Source organism: Canis lupus, chromosome 4 (genome assembly GCF_003254725.2).
Source record: "Canis lupus dingo isolate Sandy chromosome 4, ASM325472v2, whole genome shotgun sequence".
Lineage (NCBI taxonomy): Eukaryota > Metazoa > Chordata > Mammalia > Carnivora > Canidae > Canis > Canis lupus.
The window spans coordinates 2712501-2733197 of record NC_064246.1 but is presented as its reverse complement, the minus strand read 5'-3'; the positions used below and the strand labels follow the sequence as shown (position 1 = coordinate 2733197).

General features: G+C 37.5%; 1 protein-coding gene and 1 pseudogene across 1 annotated transcript in view; one reads left to right on the top strand and one right to left on the bottom strand.

Moving 5' to 3' along the window:
* Positions 1 to 20697, top strand: part of RYR2 (ryanodine receptor 2) — a 727453-nt gene that overhangs the window by 433931 nt on the left and 272825 nt on the right. Inside the window, exons 26-27 of the mRNA XM_049108740.1 lie at positions 12933 to 13092; positions 16513 to 16660. Coding sequence (XP_048964697.1) covers positions 12933 to 13092; positions 16513 to 16660 — 308 coding nt within the window. The remainder of the gene's footprint in view (positions 1 to 12932; positions 13093 to 16512; positions 16661 to 20697) is intronic.
* On the bottom strand, positions 19578 to 19677 carry LOC112660930 (U6 spliceosomal RNA; annotated as a pseudogene).

Below are 20697 nucleotides of genomic sequence, written 5' to 3'. Positions count from 1 at the left end.
GTTAATATATGTTTCTATGATAGCCGTCTCAATTCTGGTCTCTAAATCTAAGATAAATAGAAACCAATCGATTAATTAATGAATACATAGGACACAAGGTTTGCAATAAGTTAGTCTTGTTGAGGAATGAATTAAAGTCCTCTGCCTTCATAATTTTTTACTGATGGCTTTTCTTTATGTTGCTTTTAGTAGTTCTGCATTATTTGAAAATAGATGGGGAAATGGACAGATATCATTAAATGAAAACTCTTCACACCTGCTGGCAGTCTGTACTACATCTAAATTTTCCATGAGATACAATTTTATTATTTTTTGGCAAAAATTAAGAAATTTGATAATAACAAAAACTGATGTGGATGCAGATCCACACAAGTCTAAAAGGTTTGAGTGTTTTTACAATCATTTTTAAAGCTATTTGGCATCATTGTATAAAAGTAAACATTTGCACATCTTGCTACCCAGTGGTCTCACTCCTAGAGATAAACCCTAGAAATAGTCCACACCAACAAACATGAAAGCTCTTGTTTTTAGAAATATTTGTAATAGCATAAAAATAAGGGAGAGGAATAGGAGAAATATTATTCATCAGGAAGATGGATTAAGTTGGATGTAATAACATTATAAAAATATGAATTTTAGTCATAAATGGCAACGTAGATGAAACTAAAAAATAATGTTGAGGATGAATAAAAATATATCCCACAAGGCTAAAATATACCACCATTTTTTGAGACTGAAAAACAAGCAAAACATACTTAAATAGATTTATATTTATATGTACATATGTATATGTTAATGTGTATATATGAGGAGTACACATATATATTGGTGTTAATAATATTCTAATTCTCAGCATGGTGGTGGATTAATGGTACCAGAGGGGAGGCGGATGGGGGGAATGGGTTAATTAGGTAATGGGGATTAAGGATTGCACTTGTGATGAGCACCGGGTGGTGTATGGAAGTATTGAATCACTATATTGTACACCTGAAACTAAATATTACACTGTATGTTAACTGGGATTTAAATAAAATTTAAAAAGAAGTTAGAACATAGAAATATTGAAAATAATGAGAACATGATGTACCCAAGCAACATTACTCAAAAGGAGACTGTAGTTTCCTTCTTATCCATTGTCCTGTATAAGACAAAATAGCTCTGAAAGCAAAATTAAGAGAAGGTCACTGCACAAAGGTTAAAAAACAAAACAAAACAACCCAAGCATTATGCTATAACAACTCATGTATGAACCAAGTAAAATAGCTTCAAAAAGTCAAAATATTAATAGATTTTCTGAAATAAATTGACAAATATACAATTATAGTGATAATTCATAACACAACTCTCAGAAACTGCTGTGTGTAATGTTAGTGAAGATTAATAAAAGTTTAAACCCCTGTAAAGTAAAATAGTGGCATATGTAGAACACTGTACAGAAGGGACATATGTAAAATTTAGCATCTATGACATGAGGACATTGACAACATAAAGATCACATTCACTCAATCACAAGGAGTAACAGCAAAAACCAAAAAATTCTATATAAAGTAACAACATTTAGAAACATCAAAGTGTAGTTTGAAATAACTAGTGGATCAAATGTATCATCATGAAAATTTTAAAAACATAAGAATGGAAAAGGAAAAGGCTATCAAAACATATGAATTGCTCATATAAAGCAATGCTTGGAAGAAAGCATATGTTCATAAGAAGGAAGAATAAAACCTCTGGAAAGATTGATAAAGGAAAAAAGATTTCTTTTTGCAATTTTAATGATATTTCAGTAGAACTAGCAAAATGTATAAATTTATGCCAAAGTTTCCTAAGTTAAATGATATGGATGTTGTATAGACCAACACCAAAATTGAGTCAAGAAGGAAGAAAATGTTATTAGAGTTATAGTTATTAAAGGAAATGCCTTAGTTTAAAATTATCCCACTGCACTCAGAACTATTTTATAAAATGTTTTACTTATAAGCATATGAACTCTTAGGAAGCAGTAGTCTGAGAAAACCTTCTTAACCTGATAAAAGGCCAACAACAACCAATCTATAAGATAAAGCCCAAAAGTTTTTCCTTTAGGATTCAGGAATGAGATAGTGTAAGTCACTAGTACCTGATATATTCACACAGCCAATGCAATGAGACAAGAAAAAAAGTATGAGTTTTGGAAAGGAAGAAAACAAACTGTCATCAACAGCAGGTAATATTACATGGAAAACTCAGACGCATCTATAGAGTTATTTGTTAGCAATAAATTCAGTAATATTGCTGCATCTTTTAAAATACCATTGAGATATCATGTACAAATGTAAAAAGAAATAAATTCTTTAATATCTAATACAGATGAAAAACCTAGTAATAAATATAATAGAAGAGGAATAGACCTCTGTGACTATGCACTCAATAGAGACCAGGCTTTATTACAATGCCCCTAGTTTCTAAAATGCCTACTACATGAGTGACATCAGCAACATGACTCAGAAGATGTTCCTCCTTTTTGTCCCCCTTTTTAATCAACAAATTAGACATCCATACATAAACAAGAGCATCTTTGTGGAGGTTTCCAGATTTTGCACCTTACTCCAAGGGACCCAAGATCTTACCACTGCAGATCTTAGGAGACAGACAAACTCCAGAAACTGTGGAACCTGTTTAGTGGGTGAAACTGGCTGGAGCCCTGTTGTGGCTATTGGGCAAGAATTAGGTGAGTGCTGAACTGAGCAGGCACTCACCAACCACAGAGGACTTGCAGAAATCCAGTCTTCCAAAAGGCAGATGCCAACACATTGTTGAAGAAAAAAGAAAAAGGAAAATATGAGTTTATTTTAAGTGAAAGTGGTATGAGAAACTTTCTAGGCACTGCCCTACCTCCAAAAAGGAGGCTTTTGGAGCTGATTTATCAGTACAGGTAACCTCTCCTGTAGGCAAAGAGGCAGATGGGGAGAGAGGATTCAGCTTCCTCAGTTGGCAGGATGCAGCTAGAGAAACCCATTTCTGTCCACCAGCACCCAGAGTACTAGGATGGGATCTTTGTCATGGGAGCTTAGTGAGGATTTGGGGAAAGAGGTAGATAAGAATTTCAGTCTTGAATCTGTTCAGCAGAAAATCCAGCCACAAGCCTTTGATAATGACATGTCCTATCCCATCTTCCTACCAAATCCGTGGACATCCCCAACATTTAACCAAGTGTTAAACCCATACTTCCCCCTACTCTTCCCACTAGCTGTGTGTGTGCTCCTGAATTTGTCCAGAAAGGCAAGCCTGAGGAGATGGGGAACATGCCCAGAAAACAGGCCACACTTCGTGGGCAAGGGAAAAACTACAAACTTGAAATATAGCAACCCCTCTGGAGATTTAAAAAAAAAAAAAAAAAAAAAGAGGTCTCTAATAACTTGCCTAGCAAACTGTAAGAACTAGAGAAGACACAGAGCTAATTATGAGGCTCTTGGCTACTTCAAATGCAAAAGCAAAAATACATACCTGAAAGTAACATGAAACATCAAGGAAATATGGCATCACAAAAAGAAAATAATTCTCAGCAACCAAGTTCAAAGGCAAAGAACATTACAACCCAATAAAGAATTCAAATAGCTATTATGAAGAAATTCAACAAGTTCCAAGAAAACTCAGGCAATCCAGTGAAATCAGGAATAAATTTAATGAACAGAAGGAGCTCTTTATCAAAATGATTGATATTCTAAAAAGGAACTGAATGAAAATACTGGACCTGAAGAATTCAGTGAATGAGATGAAGAATATAGAGGAGAACATCTGTCTCAGGAAAAATCAGGTGGAGGAAGAATAGTGGCTTGGAGGATACAAATATAGAATTAATACAGTTAAGAGGACTGGAAACTAAGTTTAAAGAGTGAACAAAGCCTTAAAAAACTCTCAGAGTCTGTCAGAAAAGTAAATATCTGAATGATTAGGCCCTGGGAGGAGAAGGGGATGAGTTTATTTAAAGAAATATTAGCCAACAACTTCCCAAACCAGGAGAAAGACTTGGATGTTCAAGTCCATGAAGCTAACAGCATACCCTGTTATCTCAGTGTAAAAAGACCTTCTCCAAGACACAATTTGATGAAACTGTCAAAAATCAACCATAAAGAATCTCGAAGCCAGGGACAAAAGGAAGGAACTGACAAAGGAACCGCATTAGGCCATCAGATTTCTCAACAGAAATTCTGACAGACCAGGAGAGAGTGGAATAATGTATTTAAAGTGTTGAAATATAAAAATTGCCAGCCAAGAATACCCAGTCTGGCAAAGTTATCCTTTAGATGTGAAAGAGAAATAAAGACTTTCCTAGACAAAAGCTGAGGGAATTCACTGCCTCTAGACCTGCCTTACAAGAAATGCTGAAAGGAAATCTTCAAGCTGAATTGGCAAGATGCTAAACCAGGAATATAGCAGCATATGAAAGCTCACAGCACATTGGAAATGGAGAAAAATCAAATAATCAGACTTAACGAAATGAAACTCTATGTTCGGATGGTGTGTTAACCATGCAACTCCAATATGGAAGTCAAAGTAGAAGAGTAATAGGAAGTATAGCTCCTAGGGTGCCTAGGTGGCTCAGTCAGGTTGAGTGTCTGATTCTTGGTATCAGCTCAGGTCATGATCTCAGGGCTGTGAGGTCAAGTGCCACATTGGCCTCCCCACTCAGTGTGGAGTCTCTCTGCCGCTCCCCACACTCATGTGCTCTTTCTAAATAAAAATATTTTTAAAAACCTATACTCTAAATCATTAATGAATGCATGACCCAAAAAGAGGTAAATTGTAACATCAATAATATGTGAGAGGGCAGAAGAGGAGCCTTTAATAGATGTTTGAAGATATTACCATCAGCCTAAAATGGAATGTTTCATCTATAAGACATTTATGTAAATTTACAAGGTAACCACAAAGCAGACCCCTAGAGTGGACCTGCAAAAGACAAAGGGAAACAGAGTGTACCTCCATGGAGTATAATCAGTGTACAAAAGTTGGCATAAACAGAGGGGGGAGGGGAATGCATTGGAAATACGGAAGGACCAGACAGCAATGAATGAGATGGCATTACTAAGTTCTTACATATCGAATTAACTCAAAATGTACATGGATTATATTTCCCAATCAAAAGGCACAGTGTGACTGGATAGGAAAAAAACCCCTGCATACTGCCTACAAGAGCCCCATTTCAGATTGAAGGATACTTGTACACTCAAAGTGTTGTTTGAATTATGTTCTGCATTTCCTGTTTGAAAATAGACTATTTGAATATAGTTTTTTCTTATGTATAATACATATCATTTCATTAAAAATTCTTAACCACTTTTATGGAATGTGTGATTCTTTGTAGTTCTTTTCTCCCTTTTTTCTTATTCTTCCTCAACACAAATAAGCAGGCAATTGAAGAGTGTAACCTATTATCATCAATTTATAAATTCACAAACCTTCCCACATTTATTGTAAAGTTCTTGAACCACTGCATAGTTTGATGAACACAAAGTCCATTCACTATAGGGACAAAGAAAAAATGCAGCAGAAAAGAATTCTCTCAGAGCTTGTGATCACCGATTTCTAATATGCCTGAGTAATTGAGATTTAAAAACAAAACTATAGATTTAAATGAAAAGAAAATCCTTGTCTGAATGCCAGTGCCATTTCTTAAAACTTTTTTTTAGCACTTATCTATGTTACTAAGTCAGCACAGAACATAATAGTGTTCTGTGGTTGCTTGTACATATCACTGGGAAATAAAAGTGTTGAATTATGAATTAGTAGTGTTTAGAATTGTCTGAGAGGTCTTTAAATCCAGTGATAAATTCCCTCTGTACCCTTCTTACTATTAATGCTATGAAGGCTGGGTAGTGATGGGTTGTAGAGGGGTTAAGTGGGGATATTGGGGCACCTAATGGCTAAGAATGATATTCTCAATGCATATACATATATATAAATGACTTTCTGAGATGAAGGCTTGGATGCTTGAATGTGTAGGCCCATGAGATGTGTGTGTGTGTGTGTGTGTGTGTGTGTGTATATACATATATACACAGTTTATATAGACATAACATATGTACTAAATTCAATTTATGTAAATATTTACCTAAGTAAAAGATAGTGTTACAAATACAGTTGGGTTTTTTCTTTAATGATGAAGTACTGTGATTACAAAGGCAAAAAAAAAACGACAGGTTTATATACTCTGTTTATGTGTAATGAGTAAATTTCACAAACCATAAATTTAAAAATGTGCTACTATATAATGTTTTTTATTTTCTCTGATCCAGTTTAATTTCATATTCAAGCCTAATGGACTTTGCACCAGAATAAAGCTTAGTGTTAGAAACTTAATCCTAGGGCAGCCCGGGTGGCCCAGCAGTTTAGTGCTGACTTCAGCCCGGGGTGTGATCCTGGAGACCCGGGATCGAGTCCCACGTCAGGCTCCCTGCATGGAGCCTGCTTCTCCCTCTGCCTGTCTCTCTCTCTCTCTCTCTCTCTGTCATGAATAAATAAATAAAATCTTAAAAAAAAAAAAAAAGAAACTTAATCCTAGACTGTTCAGTGCCATCTTTTGAAATTGATGTTTTCAGTATTGATTCTCACCTTTAAGTTGTGATTCAAATGTCCTCTTGTCAAAGCAATCTTTCCTAACCTCTGTAAGATTATTTCCCCATTTGATAAAAAAATAAAATGCAATAAAATTGCTCCCTATTTAAAATTTTACCTTTCCCCATGCCTCTTTTCTACTTTTCCCCCCCACAGCACTTACATCTTCTAACATAGTATTGTTCTATATTTACTTTGTTTATTGCCTGATTCTGCATCAGAACATAATCCTGTAGACTTTTTTGTCCATGTTATTGTATGATCTATCATTAGTTCCTAGAATAGGGCCTAATACATTCTACCACTGAATGAATATTTGTTGTTGAATTTGAATTCACTGTCTACCTCCCTCTTACCACTGGGGCTACCTGTATTTGAGACATCTACCTGATGAGGAGGAGACATTGGATCCACAGTATACCTATTTGATTTTGCTGTCATGACTGAATTATGTCCAAAAAAAACGGGAGCTGGACAAAAGTTAAAGCCATAAAGGCAAATTTTATTCAAGAACTGTTGTAATAGGGGAAAAGAGACCTCTGTATCAAACTGGACTCCATTCTGAATCCAGCAAGTACAAGTAGGGATTCATAGCCAAGGAGGTTGGGGACAATGGGTAGAAGATTACTAATAGGGGAGACATCAAGGAGGAGGGAGATTGTGCAAAACCAGCTTGATAGGATTCTTGCTGAAGGCTGACCTACCTGGTGATAAGATATCCAGAGTGGGAGGTGGGAAATGTGATCAGATACCAAGGGTGGAGGATTTTCATTAAACTGATCCAGTAGGATTCTTGCTAAAATGGAACTAATTGGAACAAGGACACAGTCCAAGATCAGAGTGTGTCTGAAAGAGGGCTCAGAAACATGACTCTAGTTGGTCAGAGGAAAGTGCCTTTGTCAATTATCTTCATTCATCGCTGCTGGCATCTCATGGGGTGCCTGTTTTCACCACTGGTCTTTGGTGATGAGTCTACACAGTCGGTTTCTTCTTCTCATTTGTATGAGTACTCCAGGTCACTGCTCTTCTTTTAGCTCTCTTTAAGACTATGTAGAGAGTGCCAGAAACCTAACAATACCCTCTCCAGCAATTTGGAGATTGTAGTTTGTTAGTGGAGGGAATGGGGACGTCTGTCTATCAGCCTAGACTTGGTTGGCTGCCACTTCTATTTTTCTGAAGTTGTTCTCTGCAAGGAAGGGCTTGTGTGTGGGAGACTCATCAGTATGCTCTGGGAAGCAAGACAGAAGTTCACCTTGGCCCTGGGAATCTACCTTGTCTCTACCTGGGTAAGTGTTGGGGAGCTCCAGCTTCCTGCTATGCTCTCAAATCTCTCTGGGCAGGAGAAGGAATTTTTATCTGGTTTTCATTAGGTCTCTTGCTTTTTTGATATTCAAAAGCATAATTTTTAATATCAAAAGGGCTTTTATCTAAAAGACCATTGTCTCTGCAGAGAATCTTCAAAGCCTATTTTAAAAATCCAAAAGCCAAGAGTGGCTTTCTTTGGTCTCTCTCTTGAGATGACCCCTTCTTGCTGCATTGGATACCTTGTGGTTTTGTTTCAAAGGAGCTGTAGGGTAGCAGAAAGCCTTGAAGTAAAAAGAAATTGATAAAAAAAAAGGAATTGGGTGGGGCAGGGGAGGCCTCCCAGGCATATCATCATATTATATTTACTTAAAAACAAAAAAGTGAAACAGTAGAAAAAATATATCCCTTGTCTGATTCCTTTCTCATTTCTACATTGAAATGAATTTCCCTGTATTTGTTTTCTGGTGAAGGTTTTTGAATTATCTCTCTCTTCTGTCTGTGGAAATGTCAGCCCAGTATGCATTTTTAATAGATGTGCTTCCAGCAAAACTTGTCCTTAATATCTCTGGTGTGCAGCCATCTGAGATTTTCCCATTTGTTCCAGGGAACTTGAAGGGCTGATTTGGTTTTGGAATTTACACCTAACATCCACTGAACTTGGACATAATCTTTTCATGTTTACTGCACATCTTTCACAGCATAATGACTTCCAAGCTTCATTTAACCTGATTCCTGCTAAACAAGTCAGTCTGAGAGGTGGGAAAGGCTAGAAAAAAGGGCTTTCCTGCCTAGCGGTTTTGGTGTTCTGCCCTATTTTTTATTACACCACTTTAATTGCCCCTTTAGTGATATTATATTGAACATGTTGTTTCAAAGGCTCATTTAGAATACCTGCTTAGGAAAAACGGTGGGAACGAGGTACGAAACGAAATTGCTACTCAACATGACAGCTCATCAGTGGAGCCAAGCGCTATCAATTTTTTGATGCAGATAAAGCTGGCAGTTTGCCAGTTATGTTTTATTTTTTCCAGGCAAAAAATGTATTTTAAAAAAGAAACTGAAGCCCAGTATATATAGCTTATTAATCTTAGTGTTTTATTTTAATTATGGACTATATGCTACATCAAAATAAATTGAGAGCCAGTAACTGCAAAGGAATTTTGATGCCTTGGAAAGTGAGTATATTGATTGTATTTATTTAGTTCCATATATATTTCTCATAAGCTAAACTTCAGGATGATTGATGGAATGGGAACTTTGCATATTCAGGGAAAGGAAGTTGAAAGGATACCTAGTGAACAGATAGATTGCAGGAAAAAGAGATCTAGTGACTGATTCTAGTAGAATTTTCCCAGAAAGCTCAAGGAGGTAGTAAGTAACACATTGACGTTTTATTTATTTATTATTATTATTTATTATTTATTTATTATTTATTTTAAATTTTTATTTATTTATTTATGATAGTCACACAGAGAGAGAGAGGCAGAGACACGGGCAGAGGGAGAAGCAGGCTCCACGCACCGGGAGCCCGACATGGGATTCGATCCTGGGTCTCCAGGATCGCACCCTGGGCCGAAGGCAGGCGCTAAACCGCTGCGCCACCCAGGGATCCCCACATTGATGTTTTTAACATGAGCTATATGTATTTGGTGCTAATATAATTACTAATGATAGGACTTTTCCCTATGATTTGGGCTATGAAATTCTACTTCCCAAGAATTGGTACAGCAGTCTTGCTTTTCTTTTCAATTTCTGGAAATTAATCTGAAACTTTACTTAAAACCCCTTAGCTTCCAAGGCTTATGTCAATCACATTTTACTCAAAAGCTTTTCTTTTTGTTCTTTTTTAACCACAAAAAGATAATATTTCCTATTAATAGTCGATCTTTATTTACCTCATGAAATTATATTAGTAAGGTGAAATGGACATTATTTGCCAAAATAATGCTCTCATTTATGCTCTTTAAAAAAAATTCTATTTTGATATAATGGATTGACTCTTACTTTGTCAACATGTACTACAAACAGCAAAGAGTTTTATAAATCATTGTTGATACTGATTCATATTCGTTAGGTATTTGTGATGTCAGCATTTTTATCAAATACAGTAGGTTGGGATGCCTGGGTGGCTCAGCCAGTGAAGCGTCTGCCTTTGACTCAGGTTGTGATCCTGGGGTCCTGAGGTCAAGCCCCACATCGGGCTCCCTGCTCTGTGAGGAGCCTACTTCTCCCTCTCCCTCCACCTGCCACTCTCCCACTTGTGCACACTCTCTGTCAAGTGAATAAATAAAATCTTTTTAAAAATACGATAGGTTTAACTCTATGAATTTCAAGAATATTTGTATTTACTATAGATGATTTGAAATACAACACTATGGAAATAAGGTTCAGGTGAAATGGGAGTTAGTAATTTACTTAATGGGATGGGATTATTAGCCATTTGCAAGAATCACTTGAAACTTCTAATCCTTTCTTGTACAGGGTTATGAAGAAGAGTAAAATGAATTGCTGTCTACATCTGAAAATGAGCATGAACTACATTAATTCTTGTGCTGTTTTAAATCAGCAAATGCAAATATGGGTTTTCATTGTGACCACAGATTAAGGCAACTGTAGTAGATATTCCACGTAGGAAGGGGAAATTTTAAAAAATCAGGAGAAACATATTATGTCTTATATTATTCAGCTTTATACATTAGGAGAACTTATCGATAATGTTTGACTTGGAAGGACCTCGTTCTCATCCTCTACTTCTCAAATATATCCCCTACCCCCCCACCCCATTCCATATGAGATATTGCTGGGAAATGTACTGTTAGAATTGGTTGCCAGAGAGGATTTTTACTTTTTTCAACATATTTACCATTAATATGGCTTAGGCTCTAAATAATTTTTTCATAGATCAGTTTCAAAACTCTGTCCTGTGTGTCTCCTCTGTGACAGCTGGGAGAGCTCAGGGCCATTGGAAAATTGGAGAAGAAAGAATTGTGTGCTGTTGGGCTACCCCGTGCTGGGCTGTTGTGAGGAAGCTAGCTTGATCATCTGTTGGTGCATTAGAAATATATTGGGAGCTCTTTCTTGAAGAAAATATTCTCTGAATGAGAACTTGTATATGGGCTGTACTTACAGTTTGTAGATTTATCTATTTATAATCAGAATTCCATACCATACAATGATTTGTATGAGCAGTTAAAAAAATCCCATGTGGTTTCTTTATTAAGAAAATAAAGATGGGATCCCTGGGTGGCGCAGCGGTTTGGCGCCTGCCTTTGGCCCAGGGCGCGATCCTGGAGACCCGGGATCGAATCCCACATCGGGCTCCCGGTGCATGGAGCCTGCTTCTCCCTCTGCCTGTGTCTCTGCCTCTCTCTCTCTCTCTCTCTCTCTGTGACTATCATAAATAAATAAAAAAAAAAATTAAAAAAAGAAAGAAAAAATATTGTTAATAACTGAAACATACAGAGTTCTGATTTAAAACAGAACAAAATTTCTCATGTATAAATGTAGCTTGGAATGTAAATTGAATGACATAAGGCCATAATTAGCCATAATTGTTAAAATTGCCAGACTAATCTAATCCCCTTAAACAAAACATTTCTAATACTTTTGTCTATAGATAAATTATTTATAAAATATGAGATGTCTTACAATGAAATAGGAGTAACTAAGGCAATCTCAGCTTTATTCATGCTTAAAAATTATTTATTGCCATAACACATCAATTCATTCAACATATCTTTATTGAATGCCTACCAGGAATCAGGCACTATTCCTGGTTTTGTGGATAGCAAGGAACAAAGCAGACAAACTCCCTGCTGTAAAGAAGCTTACCTGGTCATTCTACTAGCCATAGCCCAGAATACTTCAAAGAATAAAGATAACATAGTTTTATTTCTGCATTTTCTCATGTTCTGTTAATTTTTTTTTAACTGCGTAATTAGCTGGCAAATTTTCTTTGTACAAAGGAGAATCTTTGAGATGAAGATGCATGTACCTTTATATTAATTTGGTATATAAAGTTAATTCTTTCAAAAGCTATGGATGGAAGGGCTGTTTATCTGCCATGCGTGGTTTTGAGTATAATGGCAGTTAGAAAAATGGATTAGAAACAGATCCTGACCTCAAGGCATGGTTGATTATAAGGAGTGTAACAATGACACTCCTTATAGAAGAGTGTCTTCTATAGAATAGAAGAGAAGCAGCTGTAAAATAGGCTTTGTTCGAATCTCAGTAGTTAAATAGAATGAGTTGACTCTGTGTGTGTGTGGGAGGGGGCGAGGAGCAGAGCAGTATTATTGCCTTAATAGGTACATGTTGAAAATTTTGTATTTTCAATTTTATATTTCTTCCAGAAGATGAAAACTTAACACTTGTTTTAGTACTTTCTCTCAGAAAGTTCAGAATTTCAGAATATGGAAGTAGTCTCTGGTAAGAGTTAGTTAAAATCCAGGCCTTAATAATATTTTAGATGATTATGTACCTGGGATATCCTACTTTCTATCTTATCCAGAGACTCCCTAAATTATATAACTAGGAAAGGCAAGTAGGAAAATAACTTATAAATGCATTAAAGTCTCCCTATGGCATAATGAACAGCTAGTATCTGTAAGGACCCACAGATTTATTAAACACATAAATATACAAATTAAGATAATGTTTAAAAGTTGAAGAAAATGAGAACAGAAAGAGAACTCCATCAGATGTTTCTACTGGTAACCATTATTTTGGTTTGTACTATAAAAAAGCCTCAATAGTTTGGAATTCAGTAAGTCCTTCTCACCTTTTAGAGGTAGGTAAGTTGTCTCATTTTTTGTTTTAGTGGCATAAAATTGAAGACCACGATCATGTGGCCTTTCTACCTAATGAGTTATTAGCTAAACTGAAGGGTTCCCAGCTTGCTGACCAGTGGTAACCACTTTGGTTTAAGGAACACTTAGAAGTAGGTAGGGCCATAAAAAGACTGATACAGGGATTTTTAAGCCTTGACTTTTTTGGAAAGGCCAATTATATACTTCTTTTATTTTGCTTTGTAGTTACCAGCTGACAAGTGGGTATAAGCCTGCCCCAATGGACCTGAGCTTTATCAAACTCACCCCATCTCAGGAAGCAATGGTGGACAAGTTGGCAGAAAATGCTCATAATGTATGGGCCCGAGATCGAATCCGGCAGGGCTGGACTTACGGCATCCAACAGGTACAGGGGAATGTAGCTTTATGGCCTGGAGGCTGAGATTTACTTAAGTGGTAATCAGCATAATTCCTAACAGGAGAGATTAAATAATGACTGGGTTGAAACTCACATGCATATCTTAATGTATATATATATGCTAACGCACCTGTTCTGTGCTGGGCTCAGGAAGTCAGATGACCATAACCCTGAGTGTGAACAGGAGGTACCAGTGAATTTTAACCAGGACAGTGATTTATAACTTGGTTTTGTGGCATTTCTCTCTCTGAGATGGTATTTAAGGAGAAACTTTTGAAATATGAGAAGATTGAGATAAAATAGTAATAAAAGAGGTCCACTGTTCCTCCTTCAAAACTCCTGGGGCCAGATGAATGTCAGAATCCAGATATCTTTCGGTGTCCAGGATGGTGATATGGTGATATATTACATATTTCTTAGCACCCTCCACAGTAAATTACTATTTGTTAGGCACAGCATAGGCATGATAATACCAAGAGGGATAAATAAAGACTATAAAACAGGCTTGCATCAATTCAGATCATGTTTTACCAACTGAGATTTTGTTCAACTTAGTAAAGGATGAGTTTTCTTAGGTTTCTGGATTTCAGAGTCATGGATCTCTCTATTCATGGTGGTGCGCTTGTTGTGGGAGTGACTAAGTCATGGAGCACATCCCAAGGCAGCAGAGCAGAAGGCCCAAGAGCAAATTTGAGCCTTGCCTCTTAGTTACCAGGTGACCTTGGGCAGGCTACTTAAATTCTCTGCACTACTTGGGGACACCTGGGTGGCTTAGGGGTTGATCGCCTGCCTTTGTCCCAGGTTTTGATCCTGGAGTCCCGAGATTGAGTCCTGCATTGGGCCCCCTGCATGGAGCCTGCTTCTCCCTCTGCCTGTGTCTCTGCCTCTCTCTCTCTCTCTCTCATAAATAAATAAAATCTTAAAAAAAAATTATCTGCACCACTGTTTCCTCATCAGTAAGTGATTTCACTTCATTATATAACTTACATATGAGAAAGGCTTCCAGCAGTACTGGCCCCTACCAAATAAATACATCAGGTGGTTTGCTCTTCAATACCATGTCTAGAGTTTTACTCATATTCTCTTTAACTCTGACAACACTTCTGTGAGGGAGGAATCATTTCGATTCCCAGTTCACATATGGTGTACAGGGAGGCTTCACGGGAACAGTTTGCCCAGTGCTACACAGCTAGCAGGTGGCAGACCCTGCTTGGGCCTTCTGACTCCAGAGCCAACATTCTTCGCTTCCTTGTTGCAGTACATCTTGACAGCTCAGTTTGGGCTGCCTTTACTTAAAATTTTTCAGGAATAAAATGTTTTCTCACTTACAGGCTTAGCCTATTGTTTAGGATCTAGCCTAAACATTGGTTTGAAAAAGTGAGTTTTGAAAATCCTTCTAAGCCAGTGACTTTTTGGCATTAGAAAGGCTAAAGGAAACTTGAAGAACCTTGATTTACCTCATAAAATATATTTTTATGTTGAATTAAGCTGGTTGTAATTGATGTGAATGTCAACACTAAATCTGCTTAAGCATTTTGTGTGTGTGTGTGTGTGCGTGAGAGACAGAGAGACACAGAGACACACAGAGACAGAGAGAACCTAAACCTTATAACCATGTACCCAAGAGGGATCAGGGCCCCACACTGGCTCTCTGCAAAAGGAGGGCTAACTTGCTGTGAAGTCCATGTAGCTCTATTAGACAAACCAGGATTTCCGGGAGTCCTTCTCTTCAGGTGGGGGCGGGGGGTGTGCTTCCTGTGTATATGGTTCCTCATAAAAGCACAGGCTTTTTGAGCCTACCAGAACTTTCATTTGGATAATTTCCCCACTCTTTCTCTCAGGCTCCATCTTGCTTCCACCATATTCCCCACTGGCATAAGCATATTTGCCAGATTCTGTATGAGTGCTGTCTTGAATTTTTCATCACCTTCTTGTTGACATAATTTAGTTTAGAACGTCATTGAAAGTCCTTGAGAGCAGTTTACTTGGCTTACTACTTCTCTGTCCCTCTAGCTCTGCTGCTTTCAAACATGAGTGTGCATCGGATCCCCTGGGGAGCACCTTTTAACAGATTCTCAGGACACCATCTTTAGAGAGTATGATTTTTTTTTTAAGATTTCATTTATTTATTCATGAGAGACATAGAGAGAGAGAGAGGCAGAGACACAGGCAGAGGGAGACGCAGGCTCCACGCAGGGAGCCCGACGTGAGACTCCATCCCAGGTCTCCAGGATCATGCCCTGGGCCGAAGGCGGAGCTAAACCGCTGAGCCACCCAGGCTGCCCTAGAGAGTATGATTCATTCAAGGCTTCAGACTTTCTGTAGAGGAAAAGTTTGGAGGCAAAAACCACTTTAGAAGAGAGGGCTGCTGGGTGATGTGTCTGGCACCTGTGTGTACTGTTTACACTGTTGGTTTACTTAGGGTGGCTTTGTAGTGGTGCTCCCCACCAAGCAATCTAGGTGATCTGGACTCCAGCCTGTCAGTCCATGCTCATGTATTCAGGAGCAGGTATTTAGTACAGATTTGCTAGAGAGACAGGAAAATATAGGAGGGAAAGCTTTCCTTGCTCCTAGTCACCCAGAACAAAGCCAGTCTACCATGTAGCATATTTGTTTTGAGGTTTGGAAGGATCCACAGCCTCCTCATTCTTCATTGTGCTCAAGTTAACCTGAGATTTGAGAATGCTTCCTGAAAAATGGAAAGTCTGACAAAATCTGCAGCAGAGTTTCAGAGAATCGATGGAAAGAAGTGATTTCTTTTGCCAGGCTAGTAGGAGAGCCAGATCTCATGCTTTGCCAACAGCAGTCTCATCACATTTTAAACCTGGAGCCTCGTTTGTAATAACCAAATTGTGAGTTTTGTACGTACTTCAGTGCTTTTGCTATTAACTGGTTTCACAGGTTGGTGGAGTCACCCTAATGCATAGTGTTCAGGCTAGTTGAGTTCATAGAATGGTTGTAACACTGGGTTTTTCTGAGAGAGGGCCTGCAGCCATAAGTTGTTTGTAGACTAAAATCACTGAGAGGTGACCAGTGATCACTTGGCTCTTCTTGTAACAAAGACTTGTCTGTCAACTGTACAAGGAAATTCTGTGTTCTCTAAATTAGTCCATTGCCCTGTGATCCTGGCAGATGGACGGTGGTGGAAATGATCCTTCCAGTTGGCGTTTGTTATTTTATTGTTTTTACTTTTTTCTTCTCCTGGGGAGGGCCTGCAGTTACTCATTTGATTCAGTCTTTTATATTGCTAGGGGTTCAGTAACTTCCTTAACCTGAGAAGACCAAGGGTGTGGGGGAGCAGCTTTTATCTCAGGGGCTTTACTTTCTGTTGTATTTGGCAGCTGTCTCATTTCCAGAATGATTGCTTTAGTACTGCTTTGATGACCAACACCTTTTCTCTTCCTGTAGGATGTAAAGAACAGAAGAAACCCTCGCCTGGTTCCCTACACTCTTCTAGATGACCGCACCAAGAAATCCAATAAAGACAGCCTCCGTGAAGCTGTTCGCACGCTGCTGGGGTATGGCTACAACCTGGAAGCACCAGATCAGGATCATGGTATTTTGGTTTTCCTTTCTTCCTCTCAGGTTGCAAAATTGTGTAGTAGTTCTTCAAAGCCAAATAATTGACTCAAAGTGGGAAGTACAAAATTAAGTCCTTCAAGATGTCATCTAGTTTGTAACTTAAGCCAGTGGTTCAGAGCATTTTTTTTCCTCAAGTACACTTGAGGGATTAAACCCATCTCTCAGAAGAGTGTCTCACCACCTGTGATTCTGCCCAGGGACAAAACTAGTTTACCTTCCCAAAGAGTCTGAGGTGAGCAGTGGAACTCTGATATTGCCCCCTCCCCCGATCTCCCAGCTATCCTTAAGAAGAGCTGGCTTAGTTGTTTATGGGAATAAACCTATAGCTAGTGTCTATGAATCTTCATTATTGATACTCCTACCTGTAGGCAATATTAACTAATTAGTGCAACATTTTAGTTGCATGTTAGTGAACATGTTAGATTAGACATTCAATAAATATGTATGGAAGAAATGGATTTTCAGAGGTTTTATGAAGAACACATTTCCCTTAAATCATACCTTTTAAGAATATGATTTAAAATATCAATTCCTTTATCCTTTGCCTGAAGTTTCAATTGATATAAATATCCATATTTTTAAAATGACCGAGTGAAATAAACAATGTGTGTTTCCTTATAGTGCCTATACTTTTTTTGGTAGAAAGTTTTATTTATTTATTTTTTTTTTGGTAGAAAGTTTTAAACAGTGTATTCTCAATATTCTCTAGTGAGTAATATTTTCAGTGTTTCTTGATAGAAATCCAGACTGTAGGGACACCCGGGTGGCTCAATGGTTGAGCATCTGCCTTTGGCTCAGGTTATGATTCTGGGATCCTGGGATCAAATCTGACATCAGGCTCCACATGGGGAGCCTGCTTCTCCCTCTGCCTAAGTCTCTGCCTCTCTCTCTGTGTGTCTCTCATGAAAAAATAAATAAGATCTAAAAAAAAAAAAAAAAAAAAAAGAAACCCAGACTGTAAGTTGTAAGAGTAGCTAATGTTTATATAGTGCTTATCATGTGCAACAAGTATTTCTAAGACTTTCACAATTACGTAATCCTCACAGTAGTCACGCGATGGGGATGGTCCATGCAATATGCTCATTTTATAGATTAGGAACCTGAGATTCTAAGACTTCTCTGAATGGAAAGCCATGTACTATGTTGTAGATGCAGAATCCCATCCCCAGGCATTCTGACTCCAAATTTCAGTCCCTGGAGTTGATTCAGTATGTAGTTACATCTTAGTGGCTCTTAGTGTAGATACTGAATCTTTACATTTGTTGCAAATAAAATTAGATATTCTCTTGATAACAATAATATTCACAATCATGATGTAACTCCTTATTTTATCTTGAAGTCAGTTTCATAACAACATATCTGAGTAGGCCCTCATTAACCAGATGCTACTATGAAAGGAACCAGGAGGATGCCTGTCTTAATGACTGTCGTCCACATGAAAGGTGGAATGGAAGTAAATATTACAAGGTTCCTAAGCTAAGACAACAATTGAAAACAGTTCTGCGAATGTCTGGTATGCAATATGCCCTTAAAGCTAATTGCTTCTTTTTTTATGATACATTTAAATTGAAGTGTAATTTACATACCATAAAATACATAGCTCTTCACTGTTCAGTTTGGTGAATTTTGATAGTTAAATACACAAAAGGTACCACCACCCAAAACAACAGGGGGAACATATTTTTCATTATAAAAAGTTCCCTCCTATCTCCAACAAAATAACCACTTTCTAAATTTTGTTATCACAGATTAATTTTGCCTTTTCTTATACTTTGCTTATAAATGTAATCAATATTATATATTTTGTCTACGTACTTTTGTTCCACATGTTTTTGTGATCATATATGTTTTTATATGTGTCATAGAATTATTGAGTGGTATTCTATTCTAATAAACCATCCTTTTTTTAATCCATTCTTCTGTTGATGAAGATTTGGATTATTTCCAGTTGTTGGCTATTATGAGTAAAACTGCTATGAACACTTGCAGACAGTCTTTGTGTAGACTTACACTTTTCATTTCTCTTGGGTAAATATGTAAGTAAAACTACTGAGCCACAGTGTTACGGGATTGCAGGGTTCTTGTCTCATGGAGTCGAAGAATCAATCTTGTGGACATGAAAGGATGGAATGAAGTGAAAGTTTATTAAGTGACGGTGAGAACAGAAAGGAAAGAGAAAGCTCTCTAGAGTGAGAAGGGTCCTGAATTGAGTTGTCACTGAGGGTTTTTAGGGCTGCTCCTTTATTGAAAACTTGACCAGGGAGCTTTTGATTTTGAGATTCTTGTGCTATCTTGGTTTGAGCAAGCACTATTGATAACACTGTTAATGACTGATATCTCTGAGATTTGGTCATTTTTTGTGATTACACTGTTGCTAACAACAACAACAAAATCCCACCGAGCCAGGTGTTCTGGACTAAGAGGATAAACTGGCTAAGTGCTTTTGCCCATCAGGAATAGTTTCAGAGCCTAGTCAGGGGCTCCCCTGCCTCTCCTGGCCTATACCTTAACTCTTTCCTTACTTTATAAGAAGATTCCAAATGGTTGTACAAACTTATTTTATTCCCATGACCAGTGTAGAAGGGTGCCAGTTGCTCCCACATCTTGGTCAAGAATTGATAGTGAATCTTTCTGATTTTAACAATTCTGGTAGATGCCAAATGGATCTTTCAGTTTTAATCCTCATGCTCTTCTTGAATAATAACGTTGAAGTTTTTTTCTTGTGGTTATTGGTATATGTGTTTTTTCAAAACTATATCCATTTAAAAAATTGCATTGTTTTGTTTTCTTTTTATTGAATTGTAAGTATATGTAATTGTAAGCATCTATCTATACATACATAAAACTTTTCTGGATATAAAGATTATGTCAGATATGGGAAACAACTCCTCACAGTTTATGGATTGTGCTTTCATTTTCTCCTTGCACAGGGACCATGCTAATCTTCTCTGTATCATTCCAATTTAGTATAAGTGCTGCTGAAGCAAACACTGTGCTTTCATTTTCTCAATGAGATCTTTCAGAGAGCAGAACATTCTCAATTTTGATGAAGTCCATTCATGATTTTTTCCCTTAATAGTTGTACGTTTTATGTCCTGAAAAAAATCTTTGCTTATGCAAAAAACAAAGATTTTCTTATGTACTTTCTTCTTAAGTTTTATTATTTTACTTTTCGGGTAGGTCTATAATCTAATTTGAGTTGAGTTTTGTTTATAATGAGAGACTAAGGCCAAGGTTCATTTTTGTCCAGGTGGATATCCAGCTGTCTCAGCACTATTTATTGGAACAAATTATCCTTTCCCACCAAATTACCTTTGTCAAATATCTCTTGACCATTGGGTTTTATTGATATATACATTTATCTTTTTTTTTCATTTTACATTTTTTTATTGTTTTGTTTATTTATTCATGAGAGACACAGAGAATGAGAGAGGCAGAGACAGAGCCAGAGGGAGAAGCAAGCTCCCTGCAGGAAGCTTGATGTGGAACTCGATCCATCCCAGGACCCCAGGATCATGACCTGAGCCAAAGGCAGATGCTCAACCACTGAGCCACCCAGGTGCTTAAGGATATATCTATCCTTAAGTCAGTACCACACTATTGTCTTTATTATTGTTACCATATAACGAATCTTAAAATCAGGTAAGGTAGGTTTTCTAATTTCTTCTGTGAGAGGTTTTTCAGTCTCAGGGCTCCTTGGGTGGCTCAGTGGTTGAGCGTCTGATTTGGCTCAGGTCATGATCCCAGGGTCCCTGGATGGAGTCTCACATCGGGCTTCCTGCAGGGAACCTGCTTCTCCTTCTGCCTATGTCTCTGCCTCTCTCTGTTGTCTCTCATGAATAAATAAATATCTTTTTTTAAAAAAAGAGGTTTTTCAGTCCCCCCTTTTCTTTGCATATCTTTATACATTTTAGAATCTACTCAGTTTAGTTTTGATGGGATTACAGTTGGCTTTGTAAATCAGTTGGAGAGAATTGACATTTTAACAATACTTAGTCGACCAGTTCATGA